This window comes from Myodes glareolus, chromosome 6 (genome assembly GCF_982192425.1).
Source record: "Myodes glareolus chromosome 6, mMyoGla1.1, whole genome shotgun sequence".
NCBI classification, from domain to species: domain Eukaryota; kingdom Metazoa; phylum Chordata; class Mammalia; order Rodentia; family Cricetidae; genus Myodes; species Myodes glareolus.
In genome coordinates this window covers 10,394,921-10,418,399 of record NC_142031.1, presented here as the reverse complement: position 1 = coordinate 10,418,399, position 23,479 = coordinate 10,394,921, and the positions used below count along the sequence as shown (strand labels likewise).

Genomic DNA, 23,479 nt, shown 5'->3' with positions numbered 1-23,479 from the left:
TGTGGACATCAGATGCAGAGCCCCAGGGAAGAAAGTACAAAATTTTCTCAGTGGGTGAGGAAACAACTGCACACACACACAAAGAAAGGAATAATGAAAATTTAAGGAGCCTCTCATTTTCCACAGAAATAAAAGCAGTTGGTGATACCTGGGTTCCCATTAGATGTGGTGATCAGCATGGCATGTCACAATCCAATTGCCCAGGCTTAAAGCAGAAAAACATGCTCACTTTGATTGTTCTCTCCTTGCTCCAGAACATTTTATCTCAGGAGCCCAGTTTCGTTCATCCCAGGTGCTTCTGGAGACTGAAGCAGAGTAAAGAGAAGGATGGAGACTCGGCACATTACACCTTCTTTCTTGACCCAGCATATAATCCAGGCACGGCAGAGTATTTGAGAAACTACTTGTATAAACAGTAAGTGCCTTTGTATTTTCTATGTAAGTGTCATCATAACTATCTCATGATGTGTCAAGAGGACGAGGATGAGAACAACGTCTTGAATCTTCTGCCCTCTTCTCCCAACTTCCACACCAATAAGCAACACCAAATTATTTTAAAACTAAATGCTATTTTTCTGCTTTGAAAATTTTCCTTTTAGTATTCTGTTTTTCTCCCAGTTACCCTCCAAATTACCAGACAGGAAGCTATGTGAAGAAGGACTCTATACCTTGTTCTATCACATATAGTCTGGTCCTTCATAGTTTCCATAGCACAGTAGTAGGTTCTACCTCATCAAAAGAACCCATTTAATTTCCATGAATGCCATCTTAAGTGGGTATGAGTAAACGGCCATAAGTAGAGTCAGCTGATGGACATTCTGTCAGCGCGTCGGTCCTATATGCATTGCTAGAGCAACTAACATTTGTGGCACAGCTAGCTGTGGGGAGTTCTCACATAGAGTTTCAGTTACTCTCTCAGATGCTCTGCATGTGGTCACACTAAGCCTGCTAAAGATGTATCAAGAGTGGAAGTAGAAGACCGGCCCACTCTGAGTTTCTATGAGTTCTTGTTTCTCCATACTTCACATATATACATGTAGAACCACTGGCCTTTAATTTCAAAGTCTATTTCTTTACTTATTGTTTAGAGTGAAGAAGGAATGTATGGAATATAAATAGCAAGTTTGCATTCTTTGAAAAGTGAACTTGTCACGAATAGTGGTGACTGCTCACTTCCCTTTTCACTTGCCTTAGTAGCAGCTGTGGCATTTGATTGTTGGCAACACCTGATAATAGGGATAGAGGGGTTACCTACTAGCTCACCTTTGCCATTATTTAAGAGGCATGTATCTTCTCTATATCTAAGTTGTTTATTCTCTGATACTTATATCACCTTTAACTCTTACATTTTTTCTGTAAGTCATTTTATTAATTATATCTGTCTATTTTATTAATTTAGGCCTTATATATATTTTGATTTTGTGAATTGCTGATAGCTGGTTTCAATCACAAAACTTTAATCAACCAAGCTACTCTAAAAGCTCAAGTCATAGATGTCTCTTAATATTTAATGTACAGTAGTTAGACTTTGATTTTTACAAGTTCTAATCTTGTGAAATTCCTGTTATATGTTACTGAAATTTTCTTTCTTTTCTTTTTTGTTTTTGTTGTTTTGAGACAAGCTTTCTCTGTAGCTTTGGAGCCAGTTCTGGAACAAGCTCTTGTAGACCAAGCTGGCCTTGAACTCACAGAGATCTGCCTGCCTCTGCCTCTGGAGTTCTGGGATTAAAGATGTGCACCACCACCGCCCAACTAATGTTGCTGAAATTTTCAGTGAGACTTTTCCTGTGTGGTAATAAAGAATATCATAAATTATTTTTATTTGGAAAATGTATAGATAAATAATTATGTTCATATATAAAACTTTGCAATGGTACAATTTCTAAGTGGTAAACAGATTGTATTTAACTCTGAATGAATTATTCAAATTAAATATGTATGTTTAATGTTTAGTGATCAGATGATATGCTATGAGTTAGAAGGAAACAGCAGTTACTATTCATTCCATAAACATAAACACAAGTTGGAATTATTCTCTTCCAACTGACTTCTTAACTGTTGACTGGTTTTTTTATTAAAATACAATTAACAGGGTAGAGTCCATAGTCCCACAGCAGTTACACATTTTTATTACATAAAACTCCATAAATATTTTTTATACCTTTTACAAAAGCATCTTCTATTTTTCAAAAATGTAATACTGGCACATACAAATCTCAGGAGGATATCAACATGTGTTAGTGTAACTGGAAAGTAGTTAAAAGATATTTTCCAGAAGAAAAATTGTGTTGATCAGATTCACCCAGTGTAAATATATGACATGCTGGTGTAAGCATAAACTAGGTAAACAATATTGAGGAGGTAGTGCAGGCCCTTAATCTCTGTACTCAGGGCCTAGAGCAGTTATACCCTGTGCATTTGAATCACATCTAGTCTACAGCAAAGGCCATTCAAAACCCTGGAATTCAGCTGGACAGGGGTGGCACATGTCTTTAATCACAGCACTTGGGAGGCAGAGGCAGGTGAATCTCTATGAGATCAAGACCAGCCTGGTCTATAAGAGCTAGCTCCAAGACAGGCTCCAAAGCTACAGAGAAACCCTGTCTTAAGAAAAGAAAAATTAAAAAAACATAGTATTAATTCACTGTAAATTGCCTAAATGTGCACTAATACTGTCCATATGCACAGATGTATACAGACATACATCTTAACATCATGCATCTCTGGTATTTGAATATTTTTTTAAAAAATATATCTTTAAAAGGATTTTATGCCTGAAATAGATAAACCAGAAACTAAAAAAGAACAAGATGAAGATTGATAGGATTGGATATGTTAAGTATATCGCCCACTGACTATAAAGAATTGTAAGTACAAGAGCCAAATATTGCCCAGACTATTGTGCACTCATCAGACAATACAGTTAATTTCAAAAGAAAATACAGAAAAGTCAATGGCTCACACATTCCATGAATTTATAATGCACAATAATTTAAAATTGAAATCATGACTGGGTTTAATGTTTGGTTAAAGCCTGTGGCCTTATCTTTACCTTCTGAGCAAGCGCTCAAAGCTCAAACACCAGAGATGAACAAACCTCTCTGTGGAAGATGACATTGGTTCATCTTCTTTATTGGATTAGCACTATCATGAAATTTTAATTTCTTTTCAGGCTTCCAGCGTTTTATGTGTTCTGAGTATCACAACATAGAATATTCATTTCAATCATTGGGGGGGGGGTTGGGAATACCATGAAGTACAGATAGTTCTTGTACTGATTGCACATGATTTTCTGTAGATCTCTGTCCTTATTAAAAAAGTGTATCATTTTACAGAACACCAACGGAAAACTATCAGTTTGTATTGGCCTTAACATTTTCCTTGGATGAAGTCAACAGGGATCCTCTTCTTTTACCAAATATGTCTTTAGTATTTGACTTTCTAGCAAGTGGTTGTAAGACTGTGTCACAATTACGCAATTGCATTCAATCTTCTCTCAATTTTCATGATAATCTTCCTAATTATATCTGTATAATATGGAACACGTGTGTAGTTGTGCTCTCAGGACCAAACTGGGTAGAATCTTCAATAGTTGGGAAAACCTTGGACTTCTACTATTCTCAGCAGGTGAGGATTTTTGTGATGGTTTTGCAAGAAATCCTTTCTCCATTGGTGCCATCCTCAGATGCTAAGATTAGTATGAGGAGCAGACTGGCCTTATACTTATTTCAAACTGCATAGTCCATGGAAACAATTCAGAGACTTCATGGACCTTCTATATTTACGTTATTGAAATAGAGATGAGGGAAGAAGTAACAGGAAGGGGGTGTTTTAGAATTCTTTGCAGAAAAGTGTGTTTAACAAGTCCTTAGCAGTGCACGCTACTTCACGCTGTTCCTTGTTTCCTAGATCCTTCAGCTCACCTATGGACCCTTCCATCCTACCCTGAGTGACCATGAACAATTTCCTTTTCTGTATCAAATGGCCCCTGAGGACACATCTCTACCCATGGCCATGGTCTCCCTCATACTTTACTTCAGCTGGAACTGGATTGGGCTTGCCATCTCAGACAATGATCAGGGTACCCAGTTTCTCTCGTATTTAAGAACAGAGATGGAAAAAAATATACTCTGCTTTGCCTTTGTGAATATGATTCCCCTCAACCTACATTTGTACATGTCAAGAGCTGAAGTGTATTATAACCAAATCTTGTCGTCATCCTCAAATGTTGTTATCATTTATGGTGACCCAGACAGTACTCTAGGTGTCAGCTTTAGAACGTGGACATCTCGAGGTATACAGAGAATCTGGGTCACCACCTCACAGTTCGATGTCACTACAAGTAAGAGTGACTTCTTGTCTGAATTGTTCCTTGGTACTCTGGCATTTGCACACCACCATGCTGAGATTTCTGGTTTTAAAAATTTTATTCAAACAGTGAACCCTCTTAAATACTCAGATGAATACCTGGCAAGGCTGGAGTGGATGAACTTTAACTGTGAAATCTCGGATTCTATGTGTAAGACACTGAGGAACGGCTCATCCAACAGCTCACTGGAATGGGTGATTGCACAGACATTTGACATGGCTTTTAGTGATGACAGCTATGATATATACAATGCTGTTTATACTATGGCCCATGCCTTACATAAGACTCTTCTTCAGCCAGTGGGCAATGAGGAAGTACCCCATACTGACTGCTTGAAGGTGATATTTCTATTTGATGATATTCATTGTCATCTATATCAGCCTTTAATAGAGTCTCAGATGCCCCATTTTAGTAGGTTAGGATATATTTCCCCAAATACAAAGATTTCTGAACATTTTTCTCATGAGGAAGAAAATCTAGTGGTTTGTAAAAGTCTCAAATGCAAAGACTGTGGAGTGGGAGACACAATTTATCAATCAAAATCCGTGATTTTGTTACAGAGCACTGAATACCATGACCCCTGCTCTAATACTGGAAACATAGGAGTCTTCCTCATCAATCCTCTCTATCATAAAATAGAGCTTTTGTTCCTTAATTGTCAAATATGTGGTAGTCAGTGTAGGGGATGGTTGTCACAAGTGTTTTAAACTGATTCTGTGCTAACTCTAGGCTCTGGAAAGCTCACATGTGTTTGAAGGGATAATTCTTATTGTTTATGAGTGGATATTTGTGTGTTTCTATGTATCTGCGGGTTTATCTGTGTTGAAGTTATGTGTGTGCTTCTATCTATCTGAATATCTTCCTGTCTGTAATAAGTGATAATAAATTTGTCTTTTATCAATATCTTTCTCTATGAGTGTGTTTCTTTGTATCTCTCCCTATGTGTATTTGTCAGTGCATATGTCTGCATATGCCTATGTGTGTGTGTAATTTGTGTGTTTTTGTGGATGTGCTTGTACATATGTATATCTGTGTTTCTGTGTACATGTGTGTGTTTTAGTGATTGTGTTTGTACATGTATATAGCTGTGTTTCTGTTCCTGTGTATGTGTGTCCGTCTTTGTATTTGAGGATAAATTTGCCTGTGTCAATGTCTCCTTTGTGGGAGTTTGTGTCTGCTGTGTCTCCTTGTGCATGTTTATCTATAAATTGGTGAAAATTTTCATTGGCCCGTGTATGTTTTGTGGGTTTCCGTTTCTTTGTGTCTGAGTGCATAAGTCTGTTTGTGTGTGCCTGTGTGTTCATATCCTGTCTTGGCTACATGTGTATATGTGTGTGAATACTATGTGCCTGTATTATGTATGCATATGAGTCTGTGTGTATGTGTTTGTGCACATTTAATACTTATAATTATAATTAGTGTCTGCATGTATGCCTGTGCTTATGATTGGTAATTCCTCTGATACAAAATAAAATTCTAGGAACATTATGATAATTTTATTTATTTACTTGCTTTCACTGAGACTTCTCACTGGACATCTTCTATAAAGTTGTATTTAAGATGAAGTCATAATATATTTTCTGACTTCAAGGAGGGGCAGATTCACTAAGGAATGCTGCCTGTCTTTCAGCTAAACTCCATACTTAGGAAGACCCACTTCACTAATCCAGTTGGGGACAGAGTGAATATGAACCAGAAAGAAAAACTGCAGCCAGAGTATGACATTTTCCAGATTTGGAATTTCCCAAGTGGTCTTGGAATTAAGGTGAAGATAGGAATGTTTAGCCCATATTTTCCACACGGTCAACAGCTCCATTTATATGAAGACATTCTAGAGTGGGCCACAGGAAGTAGACAGGTAGGTCTGACCTGATGAACTGATTTACATTACACAGCAGTAACACTGTCACGTGGGTCCACCTGTGCTTCCATGTAACTTAGTAAAAGTAGATTGTCACTTTAGGAGCCATTTTCTAGCCTCCTACAAAATGTTTCTTCTTTTCACTTTTTTGATGTGATATTGAATGAATTGTTTCAGGATTTCATACATGCATACTGTGATTTTTATCATACCAGAACATGTTTCTGGTTTCTAATATAAATATAAAACTGTTTTTTTAACCACTGTTTAATCTTATTTCCTATAATTGAGAAATGTTCTCTTGGTACCATTCTGATTACTACACAGTGATTTTTTTTCTTTTCTGCTGCACCTCAGACAGATGCTGAAAGAATGTGACTAATTGTAAGGGAGGAGTAAAGTAAGCACATGCAAATTATTCATTTTATTATAAAATTTGCTTTAAGCCTTTTTACCAACAGGTCCTAACCATGTGTTAATATAACAGTTTCCTAACCCATTTAGAAACCCTGTAGATTATAACGTTGTTGTGGATGTGATTGATTTGTCTGCATGTATTTCTGTGCAGTGCTAGAATGTGTGGTATATATTCATGTCAGAACAATGATTTGGATTTCTGGGAAACTGGAGACAGTGTGATGCCACACAAGGGGAACTAGAAGTCAAACTTGAAACTGTGTATGAGGAGCAATTGTAATTGACATTTGAGCCATTTTTCTAGCCCTGATGTTTATCCTGTAAATGAAATTGTTCACTAGAGGAACATTGCTCGATTTCATTACTTCTTTCGTAGTTCACTCAAACAAACAAGTGAACAAGTGTGTGTCTAGTTTCCTTATCTCTGTGGGTGGGAGGTATTGGTAGTAAAGTAATTTGGCTTCTGAAAGTTTAAAAATGATATGTTCCATTATGGGTTTTAGGCATGATATAGATAATAATTCTCATGTGGGTGGAATTTAGGTATCCAATTCAAACTTCCCAACTACAAAGTGACTTTTGATTTGAGGGTTTCACTACTGAATTTGATCTGAAGGCTTAACTACTATCCATTTAAAGACCACCAATGAAATTTCACATGTGCTCTAAGCAAGCCTCAGTTGAGCATTACAAAAACATCCACTGGAGGAATATAGAATATTAAGAAAGTTGCAACCATTTCTATACTTCCAAATGTGCATATTTCAATGCAGAAACAAATGAATAAAATATGAAGCATGCAAGCAAGACAATTATTCATGTCAGAGTCATATATTTACATGAGAACAAATTCAATGGTTTAATTGGCTGACGAATAAAGCTGTTTTGGCCAATAGATTAGCAAAGCAGGGCTAGGCAGGAAATCTGTACAGAGATAGAGAGAGTAGGTGGAGTCAAAGAGATGCCATGTAACTGCCAAAGGAGGAAGATGCTGAATCTTACCAGTAGACCACAACCTCATGGTGATACACAGATTAATAGAAATGAATTAATTTAACATGTAAGAGTTAGCTAAATGATGCCTAAGCTACTACTCAAACAGTGTTGTAATTAATATAGTTTCTGTGTAACTTTTCGGGTTTGGGCAACAGGGAGACAAACAAGAAGTTTCTGCCTATATAAACTAATACAGAGACAGAACAAAGTTCAATGATGAACATAAATTACAGGAATTAAGAACCACTCTAACACTGCTATAGAAGACACTTGAAGAACTCCTACAAACTGAAAAGAAAGAAAAATACAAGTGGTAAAGGTATGTAAAGACAGCACTAGAACACCAGACAGAAAACCGTTAGAAAAGTATCAATATTGTGATAACGACAATGAACAATATAATTAGTAAATAATTCTCAATGACAATTTATTGCTAAACTTTATATTCTCTAATCAAAATACACAAATATCAAGGTTGTCTGTAAAGGCAGCAGTCATTTTGTTTCCAAAAACACACCTTAGTTACAAACATGAAGAGAGACCCCTTTTGTAAATATGGGGGAAATAATTTTGAGGAAATGTAGCATAATAAAGAAAATTAGAGACCATTCATTTTGATAGACATGGACGTAAAATTCTCAACTAAACCTGAGTAATAAAACTCAACAACACGACAGAAAGATCTGCTCCTGTGACAAAAATGACTGAATTCCAGGGATACAAGCTTGGTTCAACAAATGCATATCAGTTATATAAATGTGGCACAGAAATAGACTCATGAATAGAACTAGAGGAGCATCCGAGTATGTGCAGAAAGTGCTCGTAAGAAACAATTTCAGCATTCATTCAGAGTTAAAATTAAAAAAATAAAACCTGACACAAAAGAAGGAGCACATCTTGACTTAGTAAGGTTTTCTTTATATTAATTAATATTTTCCCAGCCTAATCATATGAAATAAAATAAAAATCAATAAATAAGAAACTTAATATGGAGCTAGGCATCCCTTAAGGGCTGTTCACCTTCTACTCTGGAATGTAAGGGAGATCCTAGTGGCCTGCAGGTGAGGTAAGAATAGGAAAATGGCTGGGAGGTACTGATAGCTGCCTTTGCTTCTGCAAAACCAACTTTCTGCTATGGGAAAGGGATAAACTATTTTTTTATTACTATATAGTAGGAAAGTAAGAAACAACTGAGGAAATAAAACAGTTTTCCTGCCCAGCTATGGATTTCACAGGTAGCTGTAACACACACTTTTCTGATTTCTAGCTTAAAACCCCATCTTTATCTCCCTTCTGCACCTGCATGCTATTTGGCTCTAAGGCTGCCATCCTTCTGCAGTAAGAATGAATTCATTTCCTCTAAAAGAAAAATGTTTTCTATGACAATCTACTATATGAAGAGAAACTCAAAGAATTGTCACTAAAATCCTAAGTGAGGTCAGGTGTATGTGGTGGTGCACATCTTAATCCAAATTCTTGGAAGTCAGAGAAAGAGAATTTCCTGTCTCTTTATGGCAAGTCTGGATTACATAGCAAGTCTAGGTCACCTATGGTTGCATATAGTAGAGACCCCACCTGAAAATCATGGACAAAATTGGACAAGGTTTTAACATTTTCTCCACTCTTCTTCAAAATAGTCCTTAATATCTTAGCAAGTATAAAAGTAAGCTGTGCTGAGTCAGCTCAGCAACATTCCTGATCAGCAAGGGGCCCTGACTTCTAGCAGAGGGCCATCGGAGGGCTCAGGTGCCTTCGCGCTGGGCCTGGGCTGTAGGCGCTTCCCGGCAGGCGGCAGTTCTTGTGTCTTAAAAGCCTGCCTGAGAACAGGTGGGGCCAGAGTCAGCTCAGTGACATTCCTGACCGGCAAGGGGCCCAGACTTCTAGCAGAGGGCCATCGGAAAGGTGAGTTTGCTTCTGGCCTCCTGCAGGGGCCTGGTGAGGAGGAGCTCGGACTTTCCCCGACCCCATAGACTCCCAGGTCACCTTGCAGTGCTGGCTCCACCTTGCTAAGCTCTCCCGCCTGCCATCCCAGCTTCCATCCAGGTACAAATTCCTATATTTCTCCCTTCCCCCTGTAGCCATAAAATTTCCCCAGCTCAGGTGCCTTCACGATGGGCCTGGGTTGTAGGCGCATCCTGGAAGGAGGAGTGCCTGTGCTTCAATAACCTGCCTGAGGAAAGGTGGGCATTCTGTCAGTGAAGTTCATGCCCAACAAGGTAACCTGACTGGTACCAGAAGATCCAATAGAGAGCATTTGAAGGAAGAGATGGGCAGACACCAAGGCAAGACCTTGTCCAACAATCTCAAAATCAACATGAAAACACCATATCCCAACGACCCTACAATAGAAGGACTTGAACACCTTAAAGCAGAAGAAGTGGAAAAAAGTGCCATTATGAAAACATTAGAGTCCCTGAAACAGGATATGAATAACTCCCTTAAAGAATTGGATGAGAAGTATAACAAAAATTTTGAAGAAATGAGTATAGAAATGGATGAGAAGTATAACAAAAAGTTTGAAGAAATAAGTAAATCCGTGAATGATACCCTGAGAAACCAAGAAAAAACAATCAAACAGGTAAAAGAAACAGTTCAAGAATTGAAAACTGAAATGGAGGCAATGAAGAAAACACAAACCGAGAACCGGCTGGATATGGAAAACCTAGGTAAATGAACGGAGACTACAGAATCAAGCATAACCAATAGAATACAAGAGATAGAATCTGAGAATGAATCTCAGATTTTGAAGATACCACAGAGAAAATAAATGCTCTGGTCAAAGAAAACGGCAAATCCAACAAATTCTCTTCACAAAACATTCAAGAAATCTGGGATACAATAAAAAAACCAAATCTAAGAATAATAGGGATGGGAGAAGGAGAAGAACTGCAGATCAAAGGCCCAGAAAATATATTCAACAAAATTATAGAAGAAAACTTTCCCAATCTAAAGAATGATATTCCTATGAAGGTTCAAGAAGCATACAGAACACCGAATAGACTGGATCAAAAAAAAAACATCCCCTCGCCATATAATAATCAAAACACAAAACATACAGATTAAAGAAAGAATATTAAGAACTGCAAAGGAAAAAGGTCAAGTAACTTATAAAGGTAAACCTATCAGACTTACACCGGACTTCTCTATGGAAACCATGAAAGACAGAAGATCCTGGATAGAGGTACTGCAGAAACAAAGAGACCATGGATGCAAACCCAGACTGCTATACCCAGCCAAGCTATCGTTCACTATCAATGGAAAAAACAAAATATTCCAGGATAAAAAAAATAAACTATTTGTAGCCACAAATCCAGCCTTATAGAAAGTAATAGAAGGAAAATCGCAACCCAAGGAATCCAACATTGCCATCACTGCCTACAATAACCCAGACATCTAGCGACCCTTCACAACCACAACTCAAAGAAGAGAAACACACAAACTCTACTACACACACACACACACACACACACACACACACACAAATAATAACCGGAATCAACAACCACTGGTCATTAATATCACTTAATATTAATGGACTCAACTCACCGATAAAAAGGCACAGACCAAGAAATTGGATACGAAAACAGGATCCAACATTCTGCTGTTTACAAGAAACACACCTCAACCACAAAGATAGACATCTACTCAGAGTAAAGGGTTGGGAAAAGGTTTTCAAAGCAAACAGACCTAAGAAACAAGCGGGTGTGGCCATTCTAATATCTAACAAAATTGACTTCAAACTAAAATCAATCAGAAGAGATGCAAATGGACATTTCATACTCATAACAGGAACAATGCATCAGGAGGAAGTCTCAATCCTGAATATCTATGCCCCTAATATAAAAGCACCCACTTATGTAAAAGAAAAACTTCTAGAACTCAAGGCAGTCATCAAACCACACACACTAATAGTAGGAGACTTCAACACACCTCTCTCACCAATGGATTGGTCAATCAAACAGAAACTCAACAGAGAAATAAGAGAATTACTAGAGGTAATGAATCAAATGGACTTAACAGATATCTATAGAACATTCCACCCAAATAGGAAAGAATATACCTTCTTCTCTGCAGCTCATGGAACCTTCTCGAAAATTGACCACATATTCGGTAACAAAGCAAACTTTCACAGATACAAAAAAAATATTATTAACCACCTGTGTCTTGTCGAATCACCATGGAATAAAGTTAGAATTCAATAACAATTCGAACACCAGAAATCCTACAAATGATTGGAAGTTGAACAGTCAACTACTGAATCATTCCTGGGTCAAGGAAGAAATACAGAAAGAAATTAAAGTCTTCCTTGAATTTAATGAAAATAAAGACACAACATACTCAAACATATGGGACACAATGAAAGCAGTGCTAAGAGGAAAGTTCATAGCACTAAGTGCCCAATTAAAGAAAACCGAGAAAGCATATATTGGAGACTTAACAGCACACCTGAAAGCTCTGGAAAAAAAAGAAGCAGACTCTCCCAGGAGGAGGAGAAGACTGGAAATAATCAAACTGAGGGCTGAAATCAACAAAATAGAAACACAAAAAACAATCCAAAAATTCAACGAAACAAAAAGTTGGTTCTTAGAGAAAATCAACAAGATTGACAAACCCCTAGCCAAACTAATCAAACAGCAGAGAAAACACTCAAATTAATAAGATCAGAAATGAAAAGGGAGACATAACAACAGACACAGAGGAAATTCAGAGAATCATTAGATCTTACTACAAAAGTTTATATGCCACAAAGTTGGAAAATATACAAGAAATGGATTGGTTTTTAGATAAATACCATTTGCCAAAGTTAAATCAAGACCAGGTGAACAATTTAAATAGACCTGTTAGTCGCGAAGAATTAGAAGCTGTTATCAAAAACCTTCCGATCAAAAAAAGCCCAGGGCCAGATGGTTTCAATGCAGAATTCTACCAGAACTTCCAAGAAGAGCTGATACCTATACTCCTTAAGGTATTTCACAATATAGAAACAGAAGAGTCATTGCCAAACTCTTTTTATGAAGCTACAGTTACCTTGATACCAAAACCACACAAAGACACAACCAAGAAAGTGAATTACAGGCCAACCTCACTCATGAACATTGACGCAAAAATACTCAACAAAATCCTGGCAAACCGAATCCAAGAACACATTAGAAAAATTATCCATTATGATCAAGTAGGCTTCATTCCAGAGATGCCGGGCTGGTTCAACATACGCAAATCTATCAATGTAATTCATCATATAAATAAACTGAAAGAAAAAAAACCATATCATCATCTCGTTAGATGCTGAAAAAGCATTTGACAAAATCCAACATCCCTTTATGATAAAGGTGTTGAAGAGATTGGGGATACAAGGATCATACCTAAATATAATAAAAGTTATTTACAGCAAGCCGACAGCTAACATCAAACTGAACGGAGAGAAACTCAAAGCCATTCCATTGAAATCAGGAACAAGACAAGGCTGTCCACTCTCCCCATACCTCTTCAATATAGTGCTTGACGTTCTAGCAATAGCAATACGACAACATAAGGGGATCAAGGGGATTCAAATTGGAAAGAAAGAAGTTAAACTCTCGCTATTTGCAGACGATATGATAGTATACATGAACGACCGCAAAAACTCTACCAAAGAACTCCTACAGCTGATAAACAACTTTAGTAATGTGGCAGGATACAAGATCAACTCCAAAATATCAGTTGTCCTCCTATACACAAAGGATAAAGAAGCAGAGAGGGAAATGAGAGAAACTTCACCTTTCATGATAGCCACAAATAGCATAAAATATCTTGGGATAACTCTGACCAAGGAAGTGAAAGAACTTTAAGTCATTGAAGAAAGAAATTGAGGAGAATACCAGAAAATGGAAAGATCTCCCTTGCTCTTGGATTGGGAGGATCAACATAGTAAAAATGGCAATTCTACCAAGAGCAATCTATAGATTCAATGCAATCCCCATCAAAATCCCATCAAACTTCTTCACAGACCTTGAGAGAATAAAAATCAATTTTATATGGAAAAACAAAAAACCCAGGATAGCCAAAACAATCTTATATAATAAAGGAACTTCTGGAGGTATAACCATCCCTGACTTCAAACTCTATTACACAGCTACAGTATTGAAAACAGCTTGGTACTGGCGTAAGAACAGAGAAGTCGACCTATGGAATCAAATAGAAGACCCAGATATTAACCCACAAATCTATGAACACTTGATTTTCAACAAGGGGCTAAAGGTATGCAATGGAAGAAGGAAAGCATCTTTAACAAATGGTGCTGGCATAACTGGATGTCAACCTGTAGAAGAATGAAAGTAGATCCATATCTATCACCATGCACAAAAATCAAGTCCAAATGGATTAAAGACCTCAACATTAATCTGACCACTTTGAACCTGATAGAAGAGAAAGTGGGAAGTAGTCTACAAGACATAGGCACAGGAGACCACTTCCTAGGTAGAACCCCAGTAGCACAGACAATAAGAGAATCAATGGATAAATGGGAACTCCTGAAACTGAGAAGCTTCTGTAAAGCAAAGGACACCATCAGTAAGACAAAAAGGCTACCTTCTGACTGGGAGAAGATCTTCACCAACCCCTCATCAGATAAAGGCCTGATCTCCAAAATATACAAAGAACTCAAGAAACTAGACACTAAAACTCTAATTAACCCAATTAAAAAATGGGGTAATGACCTGAACAGAGAATTCACAACAGATGAACTTCGAATGGCCAAAAGGCACTTAAGGTCATGCTCAACCTCCTTAGTGATCAGGGAAATGCAAATCAAATCAACTTTGAGATATCATCTTACTCCTGTCAGAATAGCTAAACTCAAAAACACCAATGATAGCCTATGCTGGAGAGGATGTGGAATGAGGGGAACACTCATCCAGTGTTGGTGGGAATGCAAACTTGTGCAGCTACTGTGGAAATCAGTGTGGCGGTTTCTCAGTAATCTGGGAATCAACCTCCCTCAAGACCCAGCAATTCCACTCTTGGGAATATACCCAAGAGATGCCCTATCATACCACAAAACATTTGTTCAACTATGTTCATAGCTGCACTTTTGTAATAGCCAGAACCTGGAAACAACCTTGGTGCCCCTCAATAGAAGAATGATTAAAGAAGGTATGGAACATATACACATTAGAGTTTTACTCAGCGGTAAAAAAAAAATGACATCTTGAATTTTGCATGCAAATGGATGGAAATAGAACGCGCTTTACTGAGTGAGGTAAGCCAGACCCAAAAAGAAGAATATGGTATGTATTCACTCATAAGTGGATTTTAGGAATAATTAAAGGTCTTTGAGCCTATTATTCGTAATCCTAGAGAAGCTAAATAAGAAGGTGAACCTGAAGAAAATCATGTAGTTATCCTCCTGGAGATTGGAAATAGACAAGAGTGCCAGATAACCTCGGGTGCATGGGGGTGGTGGGAGGGTTGTTGGAAGGGGAGAAGGTTAGAGAGAAGGGAGTAGGGGAGGAAAGGGGAAGCTTGGGGCACTGGGATGGGGGGAGGGAGGAAGAATGGATATGGGATCAGGGAAGAATAAATTTCAACTAAGGGAGTCATTTTAGGGTTTACAAGAGACTAGATTATAAATGGGATCCCAGGTTCAAGGAGAGATCCTCAGATTGTTCTCTGGACAGAGGAGAGGGTACCTGAACCGGCCTTGGCCCATAACCATACTGATGAATATTTTGCTTATCACCATAGAATCTTCATCTGGCCAAGGAATGGAGATAGCGACAGAGACCCACATTGCAACACTGGACTTAACTCCCTAGGTCCAAATGAAATCAGATGGAAAGAGAACGTGAGCAAAAAAAGGCAAGACCAGAGGGAACCTTCATCCGATGATGGATGGCAATACAGATGGAGACCCACATTGGAGCACCGGACTGAGCCCCCCAAGGTCCAAATGAGGAGCAGTAGAAAGAAGAACATGAAAAAGGAAATCAGTACCGCGAGGGGTGCGATCACCCACTGATACAAGGGGACTGAACTAATGAGAGTTCACAAAGGCCAGTTGGACTGGGACTGAACGAGCACGTGATCCAACCAGATTCTCTGAATGTGGCCGGATTCTCTGAATGTAGCTGGCCCGGAGTCTTTCTGAAAAGCCATTGACAATGACACTGGGATTTGTTTCCTCTGCATATACTGGATTTTTGGGATCCAGTCTGGATGCTCACCTTCCTTGACCTGGAGGGAGGGGGGAGGAACTTGAACTTCCCACAAGGCAGGAAACCCTGACTGCTCTTAGGAATGGAAAGGGAGGAGGAGAGGGAGTGGGGGGAGTGGGAGGGTTTTGGGAGGAGGGGCCAAATTAGAAACTTTTATAATTTAATAAACTTTGAAAAAAAGTAAGCTGCAACCATGAAAAACAGAAAAGAAGGGAATAAATGTGTCCAGTGGTAACACACATGTTTAACCACTGCATTCAGGATGCAGCAGAGGGAGATCCCTGTGAACTCTAAGTTAGCCTAATCTATACCAGTAGTTGAGATCTACCACCATTACACAGTGAAACCCTGTTTCAAGGAGAAAGAAAAAAGGGGGAAGATTTGTGCATAACTAGGTTGTGAAGAATATGAAAAAAATCTATGTATAGGAGACACTGCAGTTTCAATACAGAACTCGGCACTGTGCAATGGATGGAAAGTGAAAATGTGATATTAACAGATTTCCAAAGCAACATATAGATCCCTGTCACCAGGTTTTTGATGATATGGAGATATTTTTATTATAATTTTTAAGAAATCTTTCAATTAACTTTAAGTTATTTAACTTTTATCCAGGTTCTGCAGTATCTGCAGACTCTGTAAATCACTTTATTCTCAGGAAATACTCAACCTTCCAGCTCAGTGCACATCAACTCAGCACTTCACTAGAAATACACCAGGCTTTACCTAGTCTTCTGTTTCTTTACACTCTGTCATGCTTTGCAGGGTGATTTTAGTGGAGTTCATGTGTGCTATCTCAGATTTGAGGAGTATTTCCCTGTTTTAGATTTCTCCATTAGTCCTAGCTTGCTATGCTATTGCTGTGATTAAACAGACCATAAGCAAAGTGAGAAGGGTGGGTTGGTTTGACTCATGGGTTATAGTAGAGGGAAGACAAGGCAGGAATCTGAAGACTGCAACTAAAGTACAGATCCTAAAGGAACACTGCTTACTGGCTTCTTCTACCTGATTTCTCGTACAACTCTGTCTAGGGACAGCACTGCCCACTGGGCACTCCTACAGTAAATACCAATCAATAAAATGTTTTACAGATATTGTGACAGGCTACTCCAATGGAAAGAACTTTTTAAAGTTCCCTCTAACTTTCAAATGTACTTTGTGTCAAGTTGCGAAAAATTAAATAGAAAAACCAGTTTGCATGCTCTGTAGTGTTTATCCAGAGGAAACACGTCATTCTTCTTCTTAAATTTCCAGCATTGTGAAGCACTGAACTTTATACTAAATTGATTCTACGCATTCATATAATTTGGCATTCTATAATATGATAAGTGGAAAACTTATTGATATTTTAACACAGTAATTTAAAATAGTTATGGAAGGAGTAGGCAAAACTCCTAATAGCAGCATGTTTTCTAATTTTCCTCAGATGTCGCCCTCTGTGTGCAGTGCTGACTGTGGTCCTGGATTCAGAAAGTTCAGGCAGCAGGGAATGGCAGCCTGCTGTTTTGATTGCACTCCCTGCCCAGAAAATGAAGTTTCTAATGAGACAAGTGAGTATTTGCTGTTGAAATAAACCCTTCACGTGGATCATCCTCTCTAACATACACAGGGCTGACCAAAGGGTCTAAAAGTCCACTGTAAAATCAAATCTATCACTTTCCTACATTTGATTTATTGGAATGTAATCAACATCAATGTCCCTCAAATTACACCATATAGTATCACACACATCTTTGACTCAGAAAACTCATAGTATGTGTCAGTTTCTCAAAGAAACAGTTTTGATAATCAAACTGTAGTGCAAGGAAATTCTAAACAAAGTCTTTCCTAGTGATTGTTTAATCTATTTCCATGTGTGTATGTGTCTCTACAGACATTTGTAGACATCATGGATATGTAATAATCAGTGAGAACCAGAATAGGGAAACTTTGATTATTTCCTGTCAACTACTCCTTCTGTTTGAGTTTGCTTCTTTTTGCTTGGGAGCTTTCAGGTGTGCTGTTAAGTTGGTATGCGAGATTTTTCCAAATTCTTTATGGGGACTCTTAGCACTGCGTTCAGAGTATTTCATAAGTTTGGATATGTTGTGGATTCATTTTCATTGAATTCTAGGGCATCTTTAATTCCATTCTTTATTTCTCTGTTGATCCAGTGGTAGTTTAGTTGAGAGTAGTTCAATTTCCATAAGTTTTTAAGATTTTTTGCTTTGTGTTGCTGTTGAACTCTAAGTTTAACCCATAGTGGTATAATACAAGGGGTTATTTCAATTTCTTTGTATCTATTCAGAATGTTTTTTATGTTCAAGTACATTTCAATTTTTTAGAAGGTTGCATAAGATACTGAGAAGAAGGTATATTCTTTTATGATTTGGTGAGAGGTTCCGTAGTAGTCTATTATGTCCATTTGTGTTATAAATCTGTTAGTTCCATTGTTTCTCCATTAAGTCTCTATCTGACAGACCTGTTCATTTGTGTGAGTAGGGTGTTGAAATCTTCCACTATTAATGTGTGAGGTCACATGTGTGATTTATGCTTTAGTAATGTTTCTTTTACAAATGTTGGTGCCCTTGTATTTAGTGGATAGTATTTCAAAATTGATACTTCATCTTGATGGATTTTTCCTGTGATGAATATGAAGTGTTCTTTTTAATCTCTATTGATTAAACTTAGTTTGAAGTCTATTTTGTTAGATATTAGGATAGTTATATCAGTTTGCTTCTTAGATCCATTTAGTTGGAAAACCTTTTCCCAATCCATTACTCTGAAGTAATGGCAGTCTTTGAAGTTGAGATATGTTTCTTGTATGTAACAAAAGGATGGATTCTGTTTTCATATCCATTCTGTTCACATGTCTATTTTCATTGTCTAATAAAGTCCATTAACATTAAAAGATGTTAATGACCAGTGATTATTAATTCCTGTTACATTTTGGCTCTAGTGGTGGTGGTGGTAGAGTGTGTGATTTCCTACTTTGGGTTTGGCTGTTGTGAGATACCATTTGCCTGTGTTTTCATGGATGTAGCTACATTCTGTGAGTTGTAGTTTTTATTCTAGCACTTTCTGTAGTGCTGCATTTGTGGATAGGTATTGCATAGCTCTGATTCTGTCATGAAATACCCTGTTTTCTTAGTCTATGGTGATTGAAAGTTTTTCTGAGTATAGCAGTCTGGGAAAGCATCTTAAAAACATTGGTTCCTTAATGTTTGTAAAGACTCTGTGCAGGACCTTCTGGCTTTTAGGGTCTCCATTGAGAAGTCAGGTGTTATTTTGATATATCTGCTTTTATATGTTACTTGGCCTTTTTCATTTGCACCTCTTAAATACTTTATTTATTTTGTATGCTTAGTGCTTGGTTATTACGTGATAAGGGGACATTTTTCAGGTCTAGCCCATTTGGTGGTCAGTAAGCTTCTTGTAGTTTTGTAGGCATGTTCTTCTTTAGGTTGAGAAAGTTTTCTTCTATGATTTTGTTGAAAATATTTTCTATATTTTTGAGTTGGGCTTCTTCTCCTTCTTCTATTCCTATTTTTCTGAGGGTTGGTCTTTTCATGGTGTCCCAGATTTTCTGAAAGTTTTATGTTAGGAATTTATTGGACTTAATATTTTCTTTGACTTAAGAATCTATTTCCTCCATTGTATCTTCAAAGCTTGTAATTCTTGCTTCTATTTTTTGTATTCTGTCTGTGTTGCTTGAATCAGTAAGTAGTTCCTGTTTACTTACCTAGATTTTTCAATTCCTGAATTTCCCCTGTTTGTGTTTCCTTTATTGTTTCTATTTCAATTTTCAAGTCTTGACCCATTTCCTTCCCCTGTTTGACTGTTTTGGCTTGGCTTTCTTTGTTTCTCTAAGGGATTTATTGGTTTCTTCTAATTTTTGTTTGTCTTTTCCTTGATTTCTTAAGAGAATTTTTTATTTCCTCTTTAAGAAGCTTCATCATTTTTATAATGTTATTATTAAGGCTGTTTTCTTGTGTTTCTGCTATATTGGAATATTCAGGTCTTACTGTTGTAGGATCGCTGGTGATTCCATATTACTCTTTCAGTTGTTGAATATATTCTTATTCTGGCATTTGTTCATCTGTTCTTCCAACAGGTGTGGGTCATGCCTGTGCCTTAATAGTCTGTTCTTCCAACTGGTATAGCTTCTGTCTGTGCCTGTTTTCCAAATGGTGTGGTTTGCACTTGTACCTATGTAATCTTCTATGGTTAAGGGGACTGCTGGCCATGGAGAGGATGTTCAGGTGCCTGTTTTCTGTCTTATAGGACTACACCACAGCAGGGAAGTTCCATCAGAATTGAGGACAGGATCCAGCTGCCTTTCTGGTGCTGCTTTTTCCAACCGATGTGACTTGTGACTGTGCCTATGTAATCTACTGGGTGGGACTGGCCATGGGGAGGATGTTCAGATATGTGTGGTTTGTTGGTGGAGTATGTTTTGGAGGGACAGAGTCCAGAGGGTCACAGGGGTAGTAGTGCAGCCTGAAGGAAGTTCTCTGACCTACTTGCCAGCTCTTGAGAATTGCCTGGTTGTAATACAACAGGTGGGCAGGGCCCAACTGCCTTGCTCGTGCTGGAATGAGATTGGGAGGGTCATGGGATTTGCCTTAAGGTTTAATTAGGGTCTGAACATTGGGATTGTCCAGCTCGAATGCTGATCACTCACTAGTTTTCCCAACTGCAGTGGTTTGCACCTGTGCCTATGTAGACAGCTGGCATTATGAGGAAGGGCTGGCCATAGGGAGGGTGTTCAGGTGCATGGGATTTGGAGGTGGAGGATGTCTTAGAGGGACAGAGTTCAGTGGGAGGCAGGGGTAGTGGTGAAGCCTGGAGGCAGGTCTCTGACCTGCTTGCCAGCTCTTGAGAATTGCCTGGTTGTTGCTTCTTATGAACAATACTCATGAGTGCAGCATTTTTATTATCAGATGAGGATACAACTAAGGGCATATTTATTTAATTACTTTGCATTTTCAAAGATCAAAATTATATTTTTATATAATCTTCCTTTCTCATTTTCCCTCCAACTTACCCCATATAAACATGATCAACCTCATGTTCATGAACTCATTATTTGCTTTACATATACACATATAAAACTTAATGATTCTGAAGGTGCTTTACTCCTTCCAAGCATTGCAGACATGTCTCTAGCAATCTCTGCCCTTCTCCTGCATTCTCTTTGCCTTGCTATAAATAGTTAGATTACATTGTTAGTTTGAATATAATTTGCCCCCATAAGACCATGGGGAGTGGTCCTATTAGGAGGTTTGACCTTGTTAGAGAATATGTGGCTTTGTTGAATAAAATGTGTCACATTAAAGGCAGAGTTTGAAGTCTCTTATATGCTCAAGTCACATGCAGTGAGTCTGTTTGCTTCCTGTTGCCTATGGATCAAACATGTAGAATTTAAATCTGCTTCTTTAGCAGCAGGTCGATCTGCAAATCACCATATCCTACCATGATAATAATGGATTGAACTTCTGAACTATAAGACACCAATTAAATGTTTTTCTTTAAAGAGTTGTCATGGTCATCATTTCTTCTCAGTAAATTGGGAACATGGGAACCATGGAAAAGGGTAGAAGGAGAGGAAAGAGAAAGGGAGGAGAGCAGAGACAAATGTGTAGCCCAATAAAAAAACTAAAACATGAATCCAATTCAAAAACAAAAACAAACAAACAAACATAAAACTAAGACAATTACATTCCTAAAGTTAGCCACCAAGGTCTATTGCCTTCTTAGCCACTTCCTCCTCCTGAGGCTGACTATCAAGTCCAGCTATCAAAGTGTGAAGTCAAGCTAGGGAAAATCTCTCATGACTGGTGCCCTAATTAACCTGATAACCAAATTAAGCACTTCTTCCTAGAATGTGGTAACCTTTTTACATTTATAAAAAGCAATTTTCCTACAGGGTACGCCCGTTTCTACTCTATCCATAGGAAGTTCTTTGCCCTCCTGACCCAAATACCCCTTCCTCCTCGCCTTTGTTTCTTTTCCTTATCCCTCATCCTCTATCTCATGTCTTTCTACTACAAATATCAGTACTTTCTTTATACCATGACAAATGGCATCATTAGCATGCATTTAGTAGACAGTGTAATGATTGTTTGCTTTTCATTTCACTAAAAGATAGTGAATGAGTATTATGAAATGGAAGCATTGCTTTGCAGCAATATCTTCCAACTACATCCTCAGCATGAGTGCAGATATTGCAATGCTTTATCAACACACATAAATGAAATGTCCTGTGAATAAAAGTGCTCAAGCTGCACTAATCATACATTCCTTTCTCCATCAGATGTGGATCAGTGTGTAAAGTGTCCAGAGGACCAGTATGCCAGTACAGAACACGTCCATTGCATTGACAAAGCTGTGAGCTTTTTGAGCTATAAAGACCCCTTGGGGATGGCTATAACCTTAATGGCTTTGTGCTTCTCTGCACTCACATCTGTGGTTCTTGGGGTCTTCGTAAAGCACCATGACACTCCACTAGTGAAGGCCAATAACCGGAATCTCAGCTACACCTTGCTCATCTCACTCATCTTTTGTTTCCTATGTCCCTTGCTCTTTATTGGTTATCCCAACACAGCTATGTGCATCCTGCAGCAAATCACTTTTGGAGTGGTATTCACTGTGGCCATTTCCACTGTGTTGGCCAAAACAGCTACTGTGCTTCTGGCTTTCAAAGTCACAACTCCCGGAAAAAGGATGAGGTACTACTTGATTTCAGGGGCCCCCAACTTCATCATTGTCATTTGTATCCTCATCCAAATTATTATCTGTGTAGTTTGGCTTGGAGTTTCTCCTCCATCTATTGACATTGATGCCAAGAATGAGCATGGCCACATCATCATTGTATGTAACAAGGGCTCAATTATTGCATTCTACTGTGTCTTGGGATACCATGGCTCCCTTGCATTAGGAAGCTTCATTGTGGCTTTCTTGGCCAGGAATCTCCCTGAAACATTCAATGAAGCCAAGTTACTGACATTCAGCATGCTGGTGTTCTGCAGTGTCTGGGTCACCTTTCTTCCTGTCTACCATAGCACCAAGGGCAAGGTCATGGTGGCTGTGGAGGTCTTCTCCATCTTGGCCTCTGGTGCAGGCTTGCTGGGGTGTATCTTTATCCCCAAGTGCTACATAATTTTGTTGAGACCAGAGAGAAATTCACTTCAAAAGTTAAAGGAGAAAATATCCTCCTGAACTATTTCATAAATTGAAAGTGACAGCTCTCAGTTTTGGGACAAAACCACCTATTAGAATACAACATAAGATGTATACATTAGCTAGTGAGCCCCCAAGAGCCCTACTTGCATGAACTTGGGAGTCATGTTTTTCTGCTGCCTTAATTCTGTTGCATCTTTCAATCCTTCCTTTTCCCCCCATGGTTCCCAGTACTCCACTTAACATTTAACTGTGCATCTCTGTGTCTGCTTCTATCAGCAACAAGAGGAACTCTCTGTGGTATTGATTGGACTAGGCACTGAACTATGAGTATAGCAAAAGAATTAGGAATAATTTCACTGATTTTTGCTTCTGTTTTAATCATTTGTGCTTTTTTCTACCCTAGTAAACTGAGTAATTCAGCTTCTTGTTTCTGATAATCCTTTTCCTGGATTTCTTTAAAGGATATATAAGCTTCATCTT

General features: G+C 38.2%; 1 protein-coding gene across 3 annotated transcripts; it reads left to right on the top strand.

The window, feature by feature from the left end:
* The first annotated feature begins 221 nt into the window (after nt 1-221).
* On the top strand, nt 222-23,035 carry LOC148121616 (vomeronasal type-2 receptor 116-like). Of its 3 annotated transcripts, XM_087906901.1 has the most exons (6): nt 222-415; nt 3,336-3,627; nt 3,910-4,707; nt 6,000-6,227; nt 17,262-17,385; nt 22,131-23,035. In XM_087906901.1, exons 1-6 carry the CDS (start codon nt 222-224, stop codon nt 23,033-23,035), a joined length of 2,541 nt encoding a protein of 846 aa, XP_087763027.1. The 3 variants fall into 3 exon arrangements, with proteins under 3 accessions (XP_087763027.1, XP_087763029.1, XP_087763028.1); XM_087906903.1 differs by lacking the exons at nt 222-415; nt 3,336-3,627 and having other exon boundaries at nt 3,919-4,683; nt 5,970-6,227; XM_087906902.1 differs by lacking the exons at nt 222-415; nt 3,336-3,627 and having other exon boundaries at nt 3,919-4,707; nt 5,961-6,227.
* The last annotated feature ends 444 nt before the right edge of the window (nt 23,036-23,479 follow it).

Bases quoted from the DNA above. Each gene is read 5' to 3' on its own strand.
- LOC148121616 (XM_087906901.1), top strand. From the start codon at position 222: ATGCTCACTTTGATTGTTCTCTCCTTGCTCCAGAACATTTTATCTCAG. The intron at 3,628-3,909 runs GTGAGGATTTTT...CTTGTTTCCTAG, and splicing joins ACTTCTACTATTCTCAGCAG to ATCCTTCAGCTCACCTATGG. The intron at 4,708-5,999 runs GTGATATTTCTA...CCTGTCTTTCAG, and splicing joins CCCATACTGACTGCTTGAAG to CTAAACTCCATACTTAGGAA.